Source organism: Danio rerio, chromosome 20 (genome assembly GCF_052040795.2).
Source record: "Danio rerio strain M-AB ecotype USA chromosome 20, GRCz13ab, whole genome shotgun sequence".
NCBI lineage: Eukaryota > Metazoa > Chordata > Actinopteri > Cypriniformes > Danionidae > Danio > Danio rerio.
Genome location: NC_141040.1, coordinates 58,832,501 through 58,854,302, shown reverse-complemented (window position 1 = coordinate 58,854,302; position 21,802 = coordinate 58,832,501). Strand labels below are relative to the sequence as shown.

The 21,802-nt window shown below is 35.6% G+C and overlaps 1 protein-coding gene across 7 annotated transcripts in view; it reads right to left on the bottom strand.

Moving 5' to 3' along the window:
- Window positions 1-21,802, bottom strand: part of LOC101884676 (MAM domain-containing glycosylphosphatidylinositol anchor protein 2) — a 373,415-nt gene that overhangs the window by 15,729 nt on the left and 335,884 nt on the right. For all 7 annotated transcript variants that reach the window (XR_015518911.1, XM_087298727.1, XM_087298728.1 and 4 more), the window contains 2 exons: window positions 7,338-7,486; window positions 3,048-3,225 (listed from right to left, as the gene is read on the bottom strand). Coding sequence is in view for 6 of the 7 variants with exons in the window: in XM_087298727.1 (XP_087154853.1) it covers window positions 3,048-3,225; window positions 7,338-7,486 (327 nt within the window). In the remaining variant the exon portion in view is untranslated. The remainder of the gene's footprint in view (window positions 1-3,047; window positions 3,226-7,337; window positions 7,487-21,802) is intronic.

Sequence of the window (21,802 nt, the reverse complement as noted above, 5' to 3'; positions counted from 1 at the left end):
CATCAATAACTCAGACAAACACACTGACACACACACACACATACACAGGCACACACACACAGGCACACACACACACACACGCACACACACACAGGCACACACGCACACACACACGCACGCACGCACACACACACACACACACAAGTAAACAAACAAAAACAAGCAAACAATAAATCAAAACAAAGAAAAACAAACAATCAAAACAGGCAAATAAAAAAGCAAAACAAGCAAACAAACAATCAAACAAACAAACAAAACAAGCAAACAAACAATCAAAACAAGCAAAACAAGCAAACAATCAAACAAACAATCAATCAAACAAACAAAAACAAGCAAATAAACAAACAATCAAAACAAGCAAACAAACAATCAAAACAAGCAAACAAAAACAAGCAAATAAACAAACAAACAATCAAAACAAGCAAATAAACAATCAAAACAAGTAAACAAACAATCAAAACAAGCAAACAAACAATCAAACAAAGCAAATAAACAAACAAACAATCAAAACAAGCAAATAAACAATCAAAACAAGCAAATAAACAAGCAAACAATCAATCAAACAAACAAAAGAAGCAAACAAACAAACAAAAGAAGTAAATAAACAAGGAAACAATCAAACAAACAAACAATTAAAACAAGCAAATAAACAAGGAAAACATCAATCAAACAAAAGCAAACATTCAATCAAACATACAAAACAAGCAAACAAACAAACAAACAAACAATCAAAACAAACAAAAAACAATCAAAACAATCAAATAAACAAGCAAACAATCAATCGAACAAAACAAGCAAACAAACAATTAAACAAACAAAACAAGCAAACAAGCAAAACAAGCAAACAATCAAACAAACAATTAAAACAAGCAAGCAAACAATCAAACAATAAAAACAAGCAAACAAACAATCAAAACAAGCAAACAAACAATCAAAACAAGCAAACAAACAATCAAAACAAGCAAACAAACAATCAGACAAAACAAGCAAACAAACAATCAAAACAAGCAAACAAACAACCAAAACAAGCAAACAAACAATCAAAACAATCAATTAAACAAACAAACAATTAAGCAAGCAAACAATCAAACAAACAATCAAAACAAGCAGACAAACAGTCAAAACAAGCAAGCAAACAATCAAACAAACAAAACAAGCAAACAAACAAACAAACAAGCAAACAAACAAACAATCAAGCAAGCAAACAAGGAAACAAACAATCTACTTTTAGTCTTAATCTATTTACTATGATTAACTATTATAAACATATACTATTTGTAATTTTCAGTAATATAAACACATTTTGTGTGTGTCTCTGGGTTCTGGTCAACAGTTAAATGCTGCAGTAACAAACAAATCAAATGTTTACTATAACGATTTAGGCATTTGCATTTTTCTTTCAGTTAATAATGGACTTAAGATTACTCTAAATTATATTACAAATTGTACATATAGAAATTATCAATTGTCATTTTATATAATGGAAATTAATGGATTATGGAACAATTCACACACCCACGCACGCACGCACGCGCACGCACGCACACACACACACACACACACACACACACACACACACACACACACACACACACACACACACACACACACACACACACACACACACACACACACACACACACACACACACACACACACACACACACACACACACACACACACACACACACACACACAGAATACGCCTTCTGAACCGGTAGATTAATATAAAAAATTTAATTAAAATATTTTTTAAAATAATAATAATTTAATCATATATTTACAAATGTATTCATATTTTAAAACCCCTGATCTAAATGTGAAAATCCCCAAATTATAATTTTAATTATTAATAAAATAAAAATATTTATTATCATATAAAATATATATAACAAACTTCAGCTAGTACAAAACGCAACTGCCAGAATTCCTACCAGGTCTACAAAATATGATCATATCACCCTAACTTTATCCTCCTTACACTGGCTGCCTGTTAAGTTTCGTATTGAATTTAAAATATTACTTCTCACCTATAAAGCTCTAAATAATCGAGCTCCTGTTTATCTAACCAACCTTCTGTCTCGCTACAACCCAACTCACTCTAAGATCTCTAAACTCAGGGCTTCTGGTAGTACCTAGAATAGCAAAGTCGAGTAAAGGAGGTTGAGCCTTCTCATTTATGGCTCCTACACTCTGGAATAGCCTTCCTGATAATGTTCGAGGCTCAGACACACTCTCCCAGTTCAACACTAGAGTAAAGACCTATCTGTTTAGTAAAGCATACACTCAGTGGTATGATGCATGAATGTGCTCCACACAGGTTTCTGCATCTCGTTTATATACACTATGAACAGCAGCTACGCTAATTATTCTCTTTATTCTCTATTTCCACCTGGGAATACTCATCCCGAGGCTCCCCAGAGACTATGCAGAGTCCCTGATCCGATCCAAGACCAGCGACGAGATGAAGAAGATTTGATGTTTAGGATTTATTGTTACACAACGTCCAGCAGCCGAATAAAACTTCCCAAACACATGTTTTGAAGGCGTGTTTGATCATAGCTCAGTTTCTAGAGATCATCTGTAATGCGCAGACAGAGGTTATGCAGATGTTGCTTATCTGCAGTAATCCACAGTCCACATGAGCGGCCGTGATATTCCCACACTGTCATCTTCACTATGTGTAGCAGATTACAGATTAACCCCGTCCAGACCTGCTGCAGGCACTAATGCAGCGCAAGCACACACACACACACACACGCGCACGCACGCACGCACGCACGCACACACATTCTGTTTGATTCTGATTGGCTGATGGTCACTCTCAGGTCTTTGGTTATTGTCAGATAAAGGCACAGGTAAAGTAGTTCCGGCAGGTTTTGAGCAGCTCCATATCCCTCCACTGAATGACTAGTGTTATTTCACAGCTACAACAATCAACAGAAGCTTTGGATGTGTGTGTGTGTGAGTGTGAGCGTGTGTGTGGGTGGTGAAGTCTCCCTCCCTGAAGGGAGTTATGGGTGTGAGTGTGTATTTGTGTGTGTTACCGCTGTATGTGATGATGCGGGTGGTGGAGTCCCCCTCCCCGAAGCGAGTTATGGGTGTGAGCCGCACCACATACGCCTCAGGTCTGATCAGCTCGGTCAGGTTGTGTGTGATCAGCTCTCCTTTCTGGATGTTTCCCTCCACTGGGATCTCCTGCTCCCACCAGCGCTGCTGCCCCGTCTACAACACACACACACATACACACACACACAGACACACACACACACAGACACACACACACACACTTTAATTAACATTATCACACGGCTGTCTGGAATACTGGTTTCTCATTGGTCAGTCGTGACATTACGAGGTGTGTTATTCCCAGATAACCACCGCTGAATAACACTCATCCGGGAACTGAGTGTCATCGTCTGTAAATACCTTCATCCATATACTTACTCATATTCAGATGTGTGTCTGCTCATCTGCTCATCTATCACACACCATTTGTTGAGTGAGCACTGTGCCATCTAGCGTCTGAATAATGCACAGGTTAATGTATACTCCTAATTTACTTAATATTTCATTTATGCACCATATTAATTTAAATTTGAGTAAACAAGTTATGCAATATAAACATATTCATCATCAAGTAACAATATATTCATTTCCCCTTTAATAACCATCCTGAGTTTTCCAAATTGATCATTTAGCTTGAATAACAACAAAACTGGCCAAAGTACACCTCTCTATGTTCTCTAAAATATTAGCAACCTCAAACAGAAAGTGCCTCATTAACAATGTCTTAATAGATGGTTTCTAAATGCATGTACAGCTGTGATTTTATTAATAATTATATTTAATCTCTTTTTAATAATCATATTAGTTATTTCCCTATTTGTAGAGGCTTATATTAATGAATCTGTTTTATAATACTTTAAAACTTATATGACCATTTAAAATAAAGTAACATTTATAATAAAATACACTCTCTGGCCACTTTATTAGGTACACCTTACTAGTACCGGGTTGGACGCCTTTTGCCTTCAGAACTGCTGTAATCCTTCATGGCAGAGATTCAACAAGCTACCGGAAATATTCCTCAGAGATTTTTCTCCATATTGACATGATAGCATCACACAGTTGCTGCAGATTTGTCGGCTGCACATCCATGATGCCAATCTCCCGTTCCACCACATCCCAAAGCTGCTCTATTGGATTGAGCTCTGGGGACTGTGGAGGCCATTTGAGTACAGTGAACTCATCGTCATGTTCAAGAAAGCAGTCTGAGATGATTGAGCTTTATGACATGCTGCGTTATCCTGCTGGAAGTAGCCATCAGAAGATGGAGACACTGTGCTCATAAAGGGATGGACATGGTCAGCAGCAATACTCAGGTAGGCTGTGGTGTTGATGCTCAATTGGTACTAATGGACCCAAAGAAAATCTCCCCCACACCATTACACCACCACCACCAGCCTGAACCGCTGATACAAGGCAGGATGATCCATGCTTTCATGTTGTTAAGGCCAAATTGTGAGCCGATCATCTGAATGTGTCAGCAGAAATGGAGACTCATCAGAGCAGCAACGTTTCTCCAATCTTCTATTGTCCAGTTTTGGTGAGTCTGTGTGAATTGTAGCCTCAGTTTCCTGTTCTTAGCTGACAGGAGCGGCACCCGGTGTGCTCTTCTGCTGCTGTAGCCCATCCGCCTCAAGGTTGGACGTGTTGTGTGTTCAGAGATGCTCTTCTGCAGAGCTCGGTTGTAACGAGTGCTTATTTGAGTTACTGTTGCCTTTCTATCAGCTGGAACCAGTCTGGCCATTCTCCTCTGACCTCTGGCCTCATCAACAAGGCATTTGCGCCCACAGAACTGCCGCTCACTGGATATTTCCTCTTTGTCGGAGCATTCTCTGTAAAGCCTAGAGATGGTTGTGTGTGAAAATCCCAGTAGATCAGCAGTTTCTGAAATACTCAGAGCAGCCCGTCTGGCAGCAACAACCATGCCAAGTTCAAAGTCTCTTAAATCCCCTTTCTTCCCCATTCTGATGCTCACTTTGAACTGCAGCAGATCGTCTTGTCCATGCCTACATGCCTAAATGCAGTGAGCTGCTGCCATGTAAATGGCTGATTAGACATTTGTGTTACGAGCAGTTGGACAGGTGTACCTAATAAAGTGGCCGGTGGGTGTATTTTTAAACATTGAAATTGAACAGGTAAGGGTTTATGTCGGTGTTCATGTGTAAGTAAAGAAAGCAAATTGCTTTCAAATTAAACATATCATGGAACTGTATATTTCCAGGACATTTTACAGACATGCACTCCATACTGGGTTATTTTACCCAACTTTGGGTCAAATCTGGACAAACCAATCTCTAGGGTAATTTTTTATTTGTTTGTCCATATTTGACCCAGTATTGGGTTTAAAACAACCCAACATTTTACACATTTACTACACTATTTATTTCCGCTACACTATTAAAAGTATACGCACAACACAATACAACTCAACTGAATTTACTGAACAACAACTAAAAATCTTAAAACTGCAAACAAAACACACAGAAACAATATAAAATAAAAGCACTGAATCATCTGCATGAGCTAAAGGGCTGCTTACATTGATAAAGCATGTAAATTACTCCTACAAATAAATAATCGAAGCATTCAATCTGGAAAATAAAGGCTTTTCATTCACAGCGCATCCACAAAAGAGCCACTTCTGCTTTCTCAAAGAAGCTTTCAGCCGCAGAAGAATAATTTCTGACGATTGTGATAGAAAAAAACAACATTTTAATGATCTAAAGAAGCTTTTTCCACAATAAAAAGCCTTGAAGTGAAATCCTTCTGTGGATCTTACACAGTAAACGCTGCATTTAGAGTCACGACACACACACGGTTCACATTGAAACACTGCTTTCTGAAAACTCGACTCAACCTGTGAAGGACAGAAGTTTCTCACTTTAGCAATAATTCTGCCACCAGAGAGAGAAGAACAATGACGACGCAGCGTCTGAAATCATCAAGTAAAGCTGTGCATTTCTCATTAAGAGCTGGTGCATTACTTATGGATAGTAATCAGTTACTGTTTACTAATTACAGGACAGTCAATAATATAATTAATCCAGTACTAGCCCTAGTTTAGATTCAGAGCCTGATCTCAGGCAGCACCAGGGAAATCCAGAGCCTTGCATGCAGTGATTAATAATAATCATAATAATAATACTATCCAATAATATACAATAAAAAATGAAATAATAATATACAATGTGATATTCATACAACAATATATAATATTAATATTAATAATAATAATAATAATATGCACTTATATTATTATATAATATTATACATAAAAATAATATACAGTGTGTTATATATACAGTAAATATGTTATTATTAATAATATTATAGTATTATAATAATAGTAATAATAATAATACTATACATTTATAATAAAATTTATTAATAGTAATAAAAACAATACAATTAAAAATGTATAATAACAATAATATTAATATAATATAAATAATAATATAATAACATAATCATAATGAGAACTAAATATATGATTAATAGTAACAATAATATTACTATAATAATAATAAAATAATAATGTAATTATATAATTGTTATATACATATAACAATATATAATAATTTTTAAATGTGATTTATTAATAATAATAATAATAATAACAATAATAAATAACTTTAATTATGTAATATAATTATATAGACAAAATATTATATATAATAAATATTACAAAATAACAAAAATATTAATGATAATATGTAATGAAAATAATTACACAATAATAATAATAATAAAATATTAAATGAGAAATAAAAAACAATATTAATAATATAAACTTATTTTAATGTATAATAATATATTAAAATTTAGTAGACAACGTGTTATAATAACATTAAAAGTAATAATACTACTAATAATATGAGTAAGTATACGAGTAAAAGTAATAATAATACCATAATAATTATAATAATAATAACAATTAAAAAAAATAATAATAAGAGTAATACATGTATGAATAGTAATAATAATAATACTATATTAATAATATTATTATGTTATATATAATATATAATTTGATATAATAATATTCAAATATGATTTAACAATAATAATAATAATAAGCAGAAGAATATAACACAAAATAAGCAGAATATATTTATAACAATATATAATAACAATAATATTAATAATAATAACAACAATATAATTATTTTAAGAATAAAAATAATAATAAGATAATAGAAATAATAAAATAAATTTATAACATAAAAAAATGTATTAATCTTAGTGTAATAAATACAATAAAAATGCACCTGTCGGATGCCCAGTCGATACGCCATGATTCTGTCAACGGCTCCAGGGTTCATCTGCGTCCACTGTAGTTTATATCCGTAAACCCGCGGCCGGTTCTGCCACAGCGGACTGTAGGTGTCGTAATAAAACTCTGGAGCAAATGCTTTACCTGAGACCACAAAACACAAACAAATGATATAATAAACATATAATATTACAAACTTTATATATCATAATGCAACATCACACACACTAAATATATCAGATACAATGAATATTGCAGGAAAAATAATTCAGTAGTTTAATAAAGGGTATTTATGCATTAATGAAAATGAAACCTAGCAAAAAATAAATACATTTAAATAAATAAATAAATAAATAAATAAATAAATAAATAAAAAATATTTTTATGGATAAAAAAATTTTCAAATAGGATTTAATAATACAAAACAATGATAAAATAATGAAAACTAAATGTTATAATTTTAACAAAATTTACAATATTTAATAATAAATTATTTAATTAATAAAACATGTTATTTAATATATATATTTAGCATTAAAATACAGATTTTATATTACAATGTATAAAATTTAATATTTATGTATTAATTAAAAAACTAACACAAACAAAAACTAAATAAACCTTAATCAATAAATAAAAAATGTTTTTTCTTTTTACAAATAAACAAAATATTTAATAAAAATTAATAATACAAAATAATTAACAAATTATTTAATTAATAAAAATCATAACTAATATACATTTGAAATTAAAGTATAGATTCTAAATGCAATATAAGTTTTACAGTAAAATACAATTTCTAATGGGAAGATCTAGAAAAATATATAAATAAATTAAGGAAAATAAAGTTTACTGTTTTGATTTGTAGATGTTGTAGTAAAAAAAATAAAAATACATATTATAATTATGAAATAATTAAAAATGACTTCTGTGAGAAAATAATATAAAGAAAATAATAAATATAATAAATAAAAAATAAAATTAAAATCAAAATTAAAATAGATTTAGTATATAATAGATAAAAAAACAAATAAAGAGTAAAAATGGTTTGATTAAAAATTAAAAAGATATATTTATATTATTTTTATTTCTCTAGGCCTAAAACACTCTCCATAAATTATTCTCCATAGTGTACACTTGGAACACTATAAATAAGTGAATGCGTGCCTGACATCTATTCAGTATTCAGAAACTCCTGCTCCTGAAACGAGGCTAATTATAGAAGTAAACACAGATTTCCATATGAAAGTCTTGAAGCTCAGTTTCAGAGGTCACTGCATTCAGAAGCGTGACAGAAAATAATGCATAATTCAGTGTTTCTCAGTTCAGTGCGGACAAAAACAAGAGATGGAAGCTTCACCACTACTGAGAGAAATATTATTACATCTGAGGGAATCTCTGGCTTATAATATAATATAATATAATATAATATAATATAATATAATATAATATAATATAATATAATATAATATAATATAATATAATATAATATAATATAATATAATATAATAATAAACATAAAACTGCTGATTTTTCAAAACAAATAAATTAAATTGTTCCAAATTCTAAATTCACAATTTAGTTTTTAAAAGGCTACAAATAAATATTATTTAACTAAAAAACAAACAAATAAATAATGGTTGAATGGGTGAGTGAGGGAGTGAATTAACAAATGAACGAACGAACGAACGAACGAATGAATGAATGAATAAATTATTAATTAGATGGATGGATCGGCTGATTAACATAAAAATGAATGAATGGATAAATGGGTGAGTGAGTAAATATTTGAACAAATGGATGGATGGACAGACAGATGAATGAATAGATGAAGGAATGAATGATTGAATGAATGGGTAAGTGAATGAATGAATAGATGGACAGATGAATGGATGAACAATGAACATATGAATTAATAAATGGATAAATGGTGAGTGAGTGAACCTCGCAAAAACGGAAATGCTTGTAGTTTCTGCCAACTCGACTCTACGTCATAACTTTTCAATCCAGATGGATGGGGCAACCATTACTGCATCAAAAATGGTGAAAAGCCTTGGAGTAACGATTGATGACCAACTAAACTTCTCTGACCACATTTCTAGAACTGCTCGATCGTGCAGATTCACACTCTATAACATCAGAAAGATCCGACCCTTCTTATCTGAACATGCAGCTCAACTCCTTGTTCAAGCTCTTGTTCTCTCCAAACTGGACTACTGCAACTCTCTACTAGCCGGGCTCCCAGCTAACTCTATCAAGCCTCTTCAGCTGCTCCAGAATGCAGCAGCACGAGTGGTCTTCAATGAGCCTAAACGAGCACATGTCACTCCGCTGCTCATCCGTTTGCACTGGCTGCCAGTTGCTGCTCGCATCAAATTCAAAGCTCTGATGTTTGCCTACAAAGCGACTTCTGGCTTTGCTCCTTCTTATCTGCTCTCACTTCTGCAGATCTATGTGCCCTCCAGAAACTTGCGTTCTGTGAATGAACGTCGCTTCATGGTTCCATCCCAAAGAGGGAAAAAATCACTTTCCCGAACTCTCACGCTCAATCTGCCCAGCTGGTGGAATGAACTCCCTAACTGCATCAGAACAGCAGAGTCACTCGCTATTTTCAAGAAACGACTAAAAACTCAACTATTTAGTCTCCACTACACTTCCTAATCTGCAATTGCCTCTCTGAATATCACACTAACTGTACCAAAAAAATAAAAAATACTAATATTACTAATACTTTCCTTCTTAGACTTTACAGACCTGAAACTTGCCTACAGCACTTATTCATTGTTGCTCTTAAAGTTGTGTAAATTGCTTCCTTGTCCTCATTTGTAAGTCGCTTTGGATAAAAGCGTCTGCTAAATGACTAAATGTAAATGTAAATGAGTGAATAATTTAATAAATGGATGAATGATTAGGAGAGTGAATGAAAGAATGAATGAACGCAAGGACAGATAAATGAAAGACTGAATTTATGAATGAGTGAGTGAATGACTGAAGGAATGGAAGAATGGATGGAAGGAAGAATGGGTGAATGAATGGATGAATGGATGGAGGGATGGACAGATGAATGGATGAGTAAATTAATGGATAAATCAATGGGCTGATGAACAAATGAATGAATGAATGAATGGGTGAGTGAGTGAATAATCAAATAAATGGATGAATGAATGAATAGGAGATTGAATGAATGAATGGATGGACAGATGGATGAATAAATGGATAAATGGGTGAGTGAGTGGGTAAATAAATAAATGGATAAAATAATGTGTAAATCAATGAAGGATTGAATGGATGGATGAACAGAAGAACAAATGAATGTATGAAAGGGTGAGTAAATGAATGAATGAATGAATGAACAGATGAATTAAGGAATATTTGAATGTAAGAATGGGTGAGTGAATGAATGAACGGATAGACAGAATAATGAATAAATGGATGAACAGATGGATGGACATGAATGAATGAATGAATGAATGAATGAATGAATGAATAGTTGGGCGAGTAAGTGCATGAGTGAGTGAATAGATAAATGGATAGAAGAATTAGTAAATCAATGAGAAATGAATGGATAGATGAACAGATGAACAAATGAATGTAAGAATGAGTGGGTGAGTAAATAAATGAATGAATAATTAGCTGAGTAAATGAATGAATGAGTGAATGAATTAATAAATAAATGGACATCGAACGGACAGATGAACAAAAGGACATATGTATAAATGAATTAAATACATTTTCATTTTCTAATACTATTATAATAAAATTAACATAATATTTAAATTCTAATATTAATTACATTTTTAATTCAAAAATTGTAATAACAGATGGATGAATGAATGAATGAATGATCTAAATGAGACATCCCGTGCCCATCCAACCCTACAATGCTCAGTAATAGATGCAAGATCATTTAACAATACTATCATGATGCCAACACACACACACACACACACACACACACACACACACACACACACACACACACACACACACACACACACACACACACACACACACACACACACACACACACACACACACACACACACACACACACACACACACACACACACACACTTTTCTGTCTGTATTATTTGTGTCCTTCAGAAAGGCTCTGGAGGGGTTTTATGTTATCGTTCCTCCGACTGTTACGACATCTTTCCAAACACCTCGTCTGCTAAAGTTTCTGAAGAAAATAACATGTTATTGTTCCAGCAGCTTTACAGGCTCAAAGCTCAATTTTTAGAAAAGCCTCGGAGAGAAAATTGCCCACAGTAAACCCCCGGATCTGTGTCTGGCTGAAGCACACAGCACTTTAGCCTGAGAAAACAAACTCTATTATTCAGCCCAGCTCTTCATCATCACCGTCATCATCATCATCTTCAGGAGGGATTTACACCTAAAACACACCGCTTACATCCTCAAAACACCACCAGTGTTATTAAACCTGCAGGTCCATTCCTCAATCTGTCTGAGCATCAACAACCACACACAAACTACATAGCAACCACCAGGTACACGACAGAAACCACCTATAATACCATAGCAACACCATAACCACCCCCACCCCCACCATCCAAAAAAAACCCACTTAGATATCACCAGTCAACAACCCAGATCATCTAGCAACTGCCGAGGACACCCTAAGAACCGCCAAACAAACAAACAAACAAACAAAAAACACAGACATAATTCTCAATCAGAATGCATCTCTATAACAACCACACAGGAACCTAACAACCACACACACAAACTACATAGCAACTGCATAGTACACCATAATCACTACCTAAAAACCCCCAAACAACAATAAAAACATCATCAATAACAAAAACAACACCAATAAAAACAACAACAACGACAACAAAAACAACAACAAAAACAATAATAGCAACAATAATGGCAACAACAAAAACAACAATATAAACAACAACAATAACAAAAACAACAAAAATAACAACAACAACAACCAAAAACAACAACAATAACAACAAAAACAACAATAACAAAAACAACAAAAATAACAACAACAACAACAACAACAACAACAACAACAACAAAAAACAACAACAAAAAACAATAACAACAAAAACAACAATAACAAAAACAACAACAACAACAACAACAACAACAACAAGCAAAAATAACAAGCAAAAACAACAATAACAAAAACAACAATAACAACAACAACAACAACCAAAAACAACAACAATATCAATATCAAAAACAACAATGACAACAACAACAAAAACAACAACAAAACAACAACAACAATTTGTTGCCACTCAGAAGACCCTAATAACTGTTTAGAACATCAAAGCAACCACATCAAATCAGCCACTCAAAACACTATAGCAACTACCTACATGTAGCAACTACATCTTAGCAACCATCTGGAACATCCTAGCAACCATCAATAACATCAAATTAGCCACTCAAAACACCATAATAACTATTTAGATCAACATAGCAACCACTTCAACATCAAATCGGATACTCAGAATACCCTAGCAACCAACTGCCAAGCAGTTATTCAGAAAATTCTAGCAACCACCTGGAACATCAAATCAGCCATTTAAAAGACCCTAGCAACTACCAATCAACAATTTAGGACATCATAGCAACCACCTAAAACATCATTTTAGCTACTCAGATTACCTAGCAACTATTTAGAACATCCTAGCAACCACCTAGATCATCATTTCCAGCCACTCAGAACACCTTTATAACTAACTAAGAGCACCCTAACAACCACTTAGAACATCAAATCAGCCACTACTCAAAACACCCTAGCAACTACCTAGCAACTATTTGGAACATCCTAGCAACCATCTGGAACATCCTAGCAACCATCAAAAACATCAAATTAGCCACTCAACCCCTCTAATAACTATTTAGATTATCATAGCAACCACTTCACATCAAATCAGACACTCGGGACACCCTAGCAATTCTAAAGCAACTATTCATGACATCATAACAATCATCTAGAACATCCTTTCAGCCACTTAGATCACCCTAGCAACTATTTAGAGCATCCTAGCAACCATCTAAAACATCATTTCAGCCACTGAGATAACCCTAGCAACTATTTAGAGCATCCTAGCAATCACCTAGAACATCATTTTAGCCACTCAGAACCCCCTAATTACTATTTGGAGCATCCTAGCAACCAACTAGTACATCATATGAGCCAATCAGGTTGCCCTAGCAACTATTTAGAGCATCCTAGCAATGATCTAGAACATAATTTCAGCCACTAAAACACCTAATAACTATTTGAAGCATCCTAGCAACCAACTAGTACATCATATGAGCCAATCAGGTTGCCCTAGCAACTATTTAGAGCATCCTAGCAAACATCTAGAACATCATTTTAGCCACTCAGAACCCCCTAATTACTATTTGGAGCATCCTAGCAACCACCTAGAACATCATATGAGTAAAGCAGGTTCCCCTAGCAACTGTTTAGAGCATCCTAGCAACCACACAGACCATCATATCAGCAACTCAGAACACCAAAAACATTTAGAGCACCACAGCAACCATCTAGAACATTATATCACCCTTGCAACTTCCTAGCAACTATTTATAACATCTTAGCAACCACCCAGATCACCCAAGCAACCATTTAAAGCATCTTAGCAACCACCTAGAATATCATATCTCCCTAATAATTACCTAGCAACTATTTATAACATCCTAGCAACCACTCAGATCCCAGTTATCAAACAATGTTATCACACTTATAATTCCGTTCATGTGTGTGTGAGCCATCTTCAGCTGTAGGGCAGTGAATATTGCACACAATAGTTAAAAGTAAAGCTGTGCTCAGCAAATGTCACAATCTGCACCTGCTGAAAGCTCTATTGACTTGTCGTCATACAATCTGAGGCTGAACATTAACTAGCGGATGTATCTCATTACCGGTAATTCACCTTAAAATGGAAACTACTCGAGCGGTAAATTAAAGCCAGCGCAATAAAACAAAAGCTAACAAAGCGGAGCGGACCAGCATTTCCACACAAAACACCCGTCTGGATGCTTATCTTCAGGATCAAGCTGCTTGTTTTGCCATGCTATCGAACATATTGCACATTTCTGGAGAAAAATGAAGCAGTAAATCAAGCGGAGAGAGTAAACGTGTGTAAAAAAAGTGCAAATTAAGATAATTCACAGAATGTTCATGTTTAAATAACACTAGACCCCACTGACTTTCATTATAGACGGCAAACAGGTATTGTCATCTTGTATTTCAGCAATAATCTCTAAACATTTACACATTTAGAGAAGAAGAATGACTGAAGAAAGAAGAAATACTGCAAATATTGCTGAAAAATCATCCTAGCAACTCAAAGAACACCATAGCAACCACCTAGCACCTATTTACCACAATCTAGCAACACCAAAGCAACTACCTAGGAACTATTTATAACACTCTAGCAACCCCAAGAACACTATAGCAACCACCTAACAACTATTTAGAGCATCCTAGCAACCCCAAGAACACTATAGCAACCACCTAGCAACTATTTAAAACCGTCTAGCAAACCCAGCAACACCCTAGCAACCACCTATCAACTATTTATAACATCATAGCAAATGCAAGAACACCAAAGCAACCACCTAGCAACTATTTAGAGCATCCTAGCAACCCCAAGAACACAATAGCAACCACCTAGCAACTATTTAGAACAGTCTAGCAAACCCAGCAACATCTTAGCAACCACCTAGCAACTATTTAGAACAGTCTAGCAACCCCAAGAACACCAAAGCAACCACCTAGTCACTATTTATAACATCATAGCAACCCCAAGAACACCAAAGCCACTACCTAGCAACTATTTATAACATCATAGCAACCCCAGCAACATCATAGCAACCACCTAGCAACTATTTAGCACATCCTAGCATCCACAAGAACACCATAAAAAATACCTATCAACTATAACATTCTGCCACTCCAAAAAACAGCATAGCAACCACTTGGCAACGTTTTAAAATATCATAGCAACCCCAAGAACACCATAGCCACTACCTAGCAACTATTTATAACATCATAGCAAACCCAAGAAAACCAAAGCAACTACCTAGCAATTATTTATAACATTTTAACATCCCCAAGGACAGCATAGCAACCACCTAGAAACTATTTATAACATCATAGCAAATGCAAGAACACCAAAGCAACCACCTAGCAACTATTTAGAGCATCCTAGCAACCCCAAGAACACAATAGCAACCACCTAGCAACTATTTAGAGCATCCTAGCAACCCCAAGAACACAATAGCAACCACCTAGCAACTATTTAGAACAGTCTAGCAAACCCAGCAACACCCTAGCAACCACCTAGCAACTATTTAGAACATCATAGCAACCCCAAGAACACCATGGCCACTAGCTAGCAACTATTTATAACATCATAGCAACCACCTAGGAACTATTTAGCACATCCTAGCATCCACAAGAACACCATAGAAAATACCTATCAACTATAACATTCTGCCACTACGAAAAACAGCATAGCAACCACTTAGCAACTTTTTAAAATATCATAGCAACCCCAATAACACCATAGCCACTACCTAGCAACTATTTATAACATCATAGCAAACCCAAGAAAACCAAAGCAACTACCTAGCAACTATTTACAACATTTTAACATTCCCAAGAACAGCATAGCAACCACCTAGCAACTATTTAAAACATCTTCGCAACCCCAAGAACACCAAAGCCACTACCTAACAACTATATAGAACATCATAGCAAACGCAAGAACACCAAAGCAACCACCTAGCAACTATTTAGAGCATCCTAGCAACCCCAAGAACACAATAGCAACCACCTAGCAACTATTTAGAACAGTCTAGCAAACCCAGCAACACCCTAGCAACCACCTAGCAACTATTTAGAACATCATAGCAACCCCAAGAACACCATAGCAACCACCTAGCAACTATTTATAACATCATAGGAAACCCCAAGAACACCAAAGCAACCACCTAGCAACTATTTATAACATCCTTGCAAACCCAAGATTACCATAGCATCCACCTAGCAACTATATATAACATCCTAGCAAACCCAACAATACCCCAGCAATAACCTAGCAACTATTTAAACATCATAGCAACCCCAAGAACACCATAGCAACCACCTAGCAACTATTTATAACATCATATGAAACCCCAAGATCACCAAAGCAACCACCTTGCAACTATTTATAACATCCTTGCAAACCCAAGATTACCATAGCAACCACCTAGCAACTATATATAACATCCTAGCAAACCCAACAACACCCCAGCAATGACCTAGCAACTATTTAAACATCATGGCAACTCCGAGAACACCAAAGCAACCGCCTAGCAACTATTCATAACATCATAGCAACCCCAAGAACAACAAAACTACCACCTAGCAACTATATAGAACCCCCTAGCAACCCCAAGAACAGCATAGCCACTACAGTACCTAGCAACTACTTAAAACATCCTAGCAACCCCACAAACACATAGCTACCACCTAGCAACTATTTAGAACACCACAGCAACCACCTAGGAACTATTTAGTGGATTGTAACCACCAAAAAGGATAAATCATCATATTAACAATACAGAACACCCTGGCAACCCCATAGCAACACCATAGCAATCACCCAGATAATCCTGGAAACTGTCTGTGTGTATTTTCAATGCGAAATGAAGAAATACCACACATATAGCCACACATTTTGGCTTTACACCTTAACATCCAAGCAACCCAAACCAAATGTTTTAAAAGATTCTAATTTTAAAGGTCTAATAATTCTCACTTATATATTACACACATCTCAGTTTTCCATTTAGCAATCTGTTTATATGAAAATGCAAAATGTGTGTGTGTTGTTCTGGAGCGTGTCCTCTGGACTCAGACCTGCAGATGTCCACTCGGTCGGTCTCCAGATCTGCTCTGTGTGTGTTTGGCTCAATGCCGGAGCCCTGAAAGCTGGCCAGGGCTCCAGTCTCCACGGGACGCCTCTGATCTGCTTTAAACTGACCGAGAAAAACCTCCTGCTAGAGAAGATCTCGGAGATCCTCTGCAGGAGCCGCAGCATCCAAGAGGAGATTAAAACAACCAGCACCTCTGAACCAAACCTCCTGCAGGACATGCGCACCGGAGATATATATATATATACACGGTGTTCAGCATCAATGAGTTCACCCTCACAGATCTCTCTTTTACAGTAATATCACCGACAGCATGCTTTACAGTGATATATGTGTGCAGATACATTAGATTAGTCAGTACCAGAGACAGTCTAACAAACGGAAGATCCAGACATCAGCACAGACAAGATAATATTCATTCATTCATTTTCTTTTTCAGCTTAGTAATCAGGGGTCACCACAGCGGAATGAACAGTCAACTATTCCAGCACATGTTTTACACAGCGGATACCCTTCCAGCTGCAACCCATCACTGGGAAACACCCATACACACTCATCCACACCCATACACAATGGACACATTTAGTTCATCAATTCCCCTATAGCGCATGTGTTTGGACTGTGGGGCACACAAAAGTCTTTTGTTATTTGTCTCTGTAATATTAAATCCATAACGCATTAGTAAAGGGGAAATGAAGCACTGTTTTCCATATTAGAGAAAATATATTTTAAAAACTTGATTAATGAAACCATCTAGCAGAAAACGACATGCTTTACTATGGATTTTAGACCTAAGGCGCCGCCATCTTGGAATATTGCTGTGTCTGATGTCCCGGGGTTGGTTCTGTTCCCTCAGCTGAACAGATACAGTGGAAGTAAAGGACTGAACATGGAGACTGGACAGCCTAATTTAACCCAATGCATGAAGTTGTGGACGTGACGCTCATAGACTGTAAAATATATGGACGTAGTATCCGTGACGTCACCCATAGGTTTCTAAAGAGCGCAAAAGAAGCCACAAGTAGGCGCGGCCAACCGTCGCCATTTTGTTCGCGCGTCATCACACCCACGGCGGGATACCAAACAAGGGCAAAGAGGCGGAGAGTGGGCGGAGCTACAGACACCTGCTGGCATTTAGCTTGGACCTGGTTCAGACACACTTTACTTTGGGAGAACTCTTAATACTTCATCACCTGCGACTCGCTTGTGTTCTGACCACTTGTGCTTGGTTGTACACTATATCAATAAAGTGTTTAGACTTTTAAAACACTGCTGTAATACATTGAGCCACTAAACATTGTTTTTATGACGTTTTTCAACAGGAAGAAAACGCAAATTACTTCCAAACACTTCAGATATAGTCTGTGTTAGTTAATGTAAGACTATTGATGAACTCCAGCATAACACTGTATGACAACACTTCAGATGACTGATCTAGAGCCCACAGCTAATCAATTCATCAGCTCTAAATATAAATATAAACGATAAATGATCTTAAATAAATCAAATACATGTATAGAGATGGTATATAAGTAGATAACTTTACTCACATGGGAAACGGAGGCCACGTGAATGGTTTGTGAGCACAATTAAGTGCACACAGCATGCCATGCCATCTAATAATTGTAGGAAACAAGTCCGAAAAGCAACTGACTGTGTAAAGCCACATAAAACAACACAGAAATATGATAAATATGCAGAGTTCAGTGGCTAATCTGCAGGATTCAGCTGAGGTGACGTGACGGCGACCAACGAGACCTAGCTGTCACTCAAGTGGCCACGCCCTTAATTATGCAAACTTAATATAACTTAATATAAAGGAAACGGATGAGTTATAAATAAATTCACCCCCCTCACAGTTGTCATGAAGGGTAATATTAGCTGTATTAACCCAAATCTTTTTTTGTAGCAGGCTGTAAACACCTTTTTTTCTGCTGTAAAGTTGGCCATTCTAACAGTGGGCTCAATTGAAATGTGCTCTGTTTTGAAGCCAGGAGCGGCAGGACTAGCGGAATTTCGGATGAATTGCAGTTTCAGTTACTTCCGTATTGGCTTCCTGAGGGAGAGCGGGAGGTTGCCGCTTGGTGACGCTACTGCAAATACAGGCATCAGACGTGTGTCTAATATAAATATGAAGAGTTCAGATGCAGAACCCTCTAAATCCATCAGACCTCTTTTCCTGTAAATGAGCATTTTCTATCAGGCTCCTCTGATAATGTTTAGAAGTTTCATTGTATATGTAATGATACGGTTATTAGCTGGTAAATAAAATATGTTTTTTTTCAAAAATGTCACTTTACACAATTCTGCTTTTCTTTAACAAGGGAGATTTCGTTTTCTTTTTAAAACCAGCTAAATCCACTAGTGCTTTTTTCTGCAAAAACATCAAAATCCATCTATTGAGACAAGACAGTGTATCTAGTTAAAAATGAAGATGACATTAGAAATGATTTTACATTATGAAACATTATGAAGTAATGTAAAGTATCAAAATCTGTGCGTTGTCCATTAATATAAGAAGCTAATCAGATGTACAGGAATTATAAAGAAATATAAATAATGTAGAGTTTTATATATTATATTTATCTTTAAAAAATAGCTTAAATTAGCAAATAAAACACAAGGTGAGCCAACTGGGCAGAAAGGGGATGCCTCTCAGACAACTCTAGAAGCTGTCATTCATTCATTTTCACCATACTCAAGATCTTGGTCTCTTGTTTATCCTCATAGCATCCATGTGGGATAAAAGAACGGCATCTTAACTTCGTCTTCTGTGAAACACAGTTGCTGTTTAATGTATAGTAAATCAGACTCATTTAAAGTAGCGCCGCTACGCTAAAACACGTCATGAATGCATGCTACACTCCCGACTGTACAGTGTGTTTTCTTATTATTATAATGCTCAGAGGTTTGAGGTAAGGGACGTCTTCGTTTGTCAGTTGACAGTCGGACAGCCTGATCCAGTTCATCAAACTCCATCTCTTAAAATCAAAATCTGAAGCGGAGTAAAACAGTGTCCTCATAAAGCCGGCGTATCAGCTCGCTGCTACATTGAACACACATGATTCGATTCGCTCTTCTGATTGGTTTTCGGGATATATCGGCTGTCAAAGGCAGGTGGCGTTTAGCTGCTTTTGCCAGCAAACTGTTATTTGTGAATGCACTGACGCTGGGATTTAGATGAGTAGAAGCAAAAATATGTGTTGAGGGTGTACTACATGCCTAAACAATTACTCAATGTCACTATCTCCTCATTTTTGGCAGAAGTGGCATTTAGCGGCTTTTGCACCTGAACTCTCATAATATATATATATATATACACAGTTGAAGTCAGAATTATACGCCCCATTTTGATTTTTTTTTCTTTTTTAAATATTTCCCAAATGATGTTTAACAGAGCAAGGAAATTTTCACAGTATGTCTGATAATATTTTTTCTTCTGGAGAAAGTCTTATTTGTTTTATTTCAGCTACAATAAAAGCAGTTATTAATTAAAAAAAAAACATTTTTGGGACATTTAGCCCCTTTATTATTTAATTAATTATTAATAATATTAATTAATTATTAGCCCCTTTAAGCTATTTTTTATTGATAATCTATGCCTAAACTTGCCTAACTACTCTAACCTGCCTAGTTCACCTTATTAACCTAGTTAAGCCTTAAATGTCACTGTAAGCTGTATAGAAGTGTCTTGAAAAATATCAAGTAAAATATTATTTACTGTCATCATGGCAAAGAGAAAATAAATCTGTTATTAGAACGAAGTTTTAAAACTATTATGATTAGAAATGTGCTGAAACAATCTTCCCTCCATTAAACATAAATTGGGGGAAAAAATAAACAGGGGTGCTAATAATTAGGTGGGCTAATAATTCTGACTTCAACTGTATATATATATATATATATATATATATATATATATATATATATATATATATATATATATATATTCTATTTTTCATATTTAATTACCGAATATTTGATACACTGCCTGTATGGGTTTAAACAAGGTCCGGTGCTGACGTAATGGGGGCGGGTACTTTCACTTTTCACTTCCATAAAAAATTCGTTCAGCGATTCATTTGTTCCCAAACCCTTCCTTATCATGAAGCTAATCTGCGCTGATTAGTCTGATGACCCAGTCTGTTGTGATTGGTCGACTGTTTTCAGCACGAGACAGAGACAAAACGCCCACCACGGCTACAGTATGAAGTAGCAGAGAGTGTGTGAGAGCCCCCAATGCAGGAGTGCAGCAAAGCAACGTAGTTAAACACCAACATATTGCTCTACACTTAAACACAACACCAAGTAATAACAGGGACACACATTCAGTATTAATCCACACAGTGACAAAAGCTGAACTATTTTGAAAATTGACCGCATGTTATGATCCAGAGGAAGAGGAAACTGGTCCATATGAACTGCCACAGTTACTGACAAAGTCCCATACCTAATAGTCTCTGCTGCTCCTTCAATGACGGTTGACGAGTCCCGTGCTGCAGCGTAGGTTATTGTATCAATCATCAGAGAAAT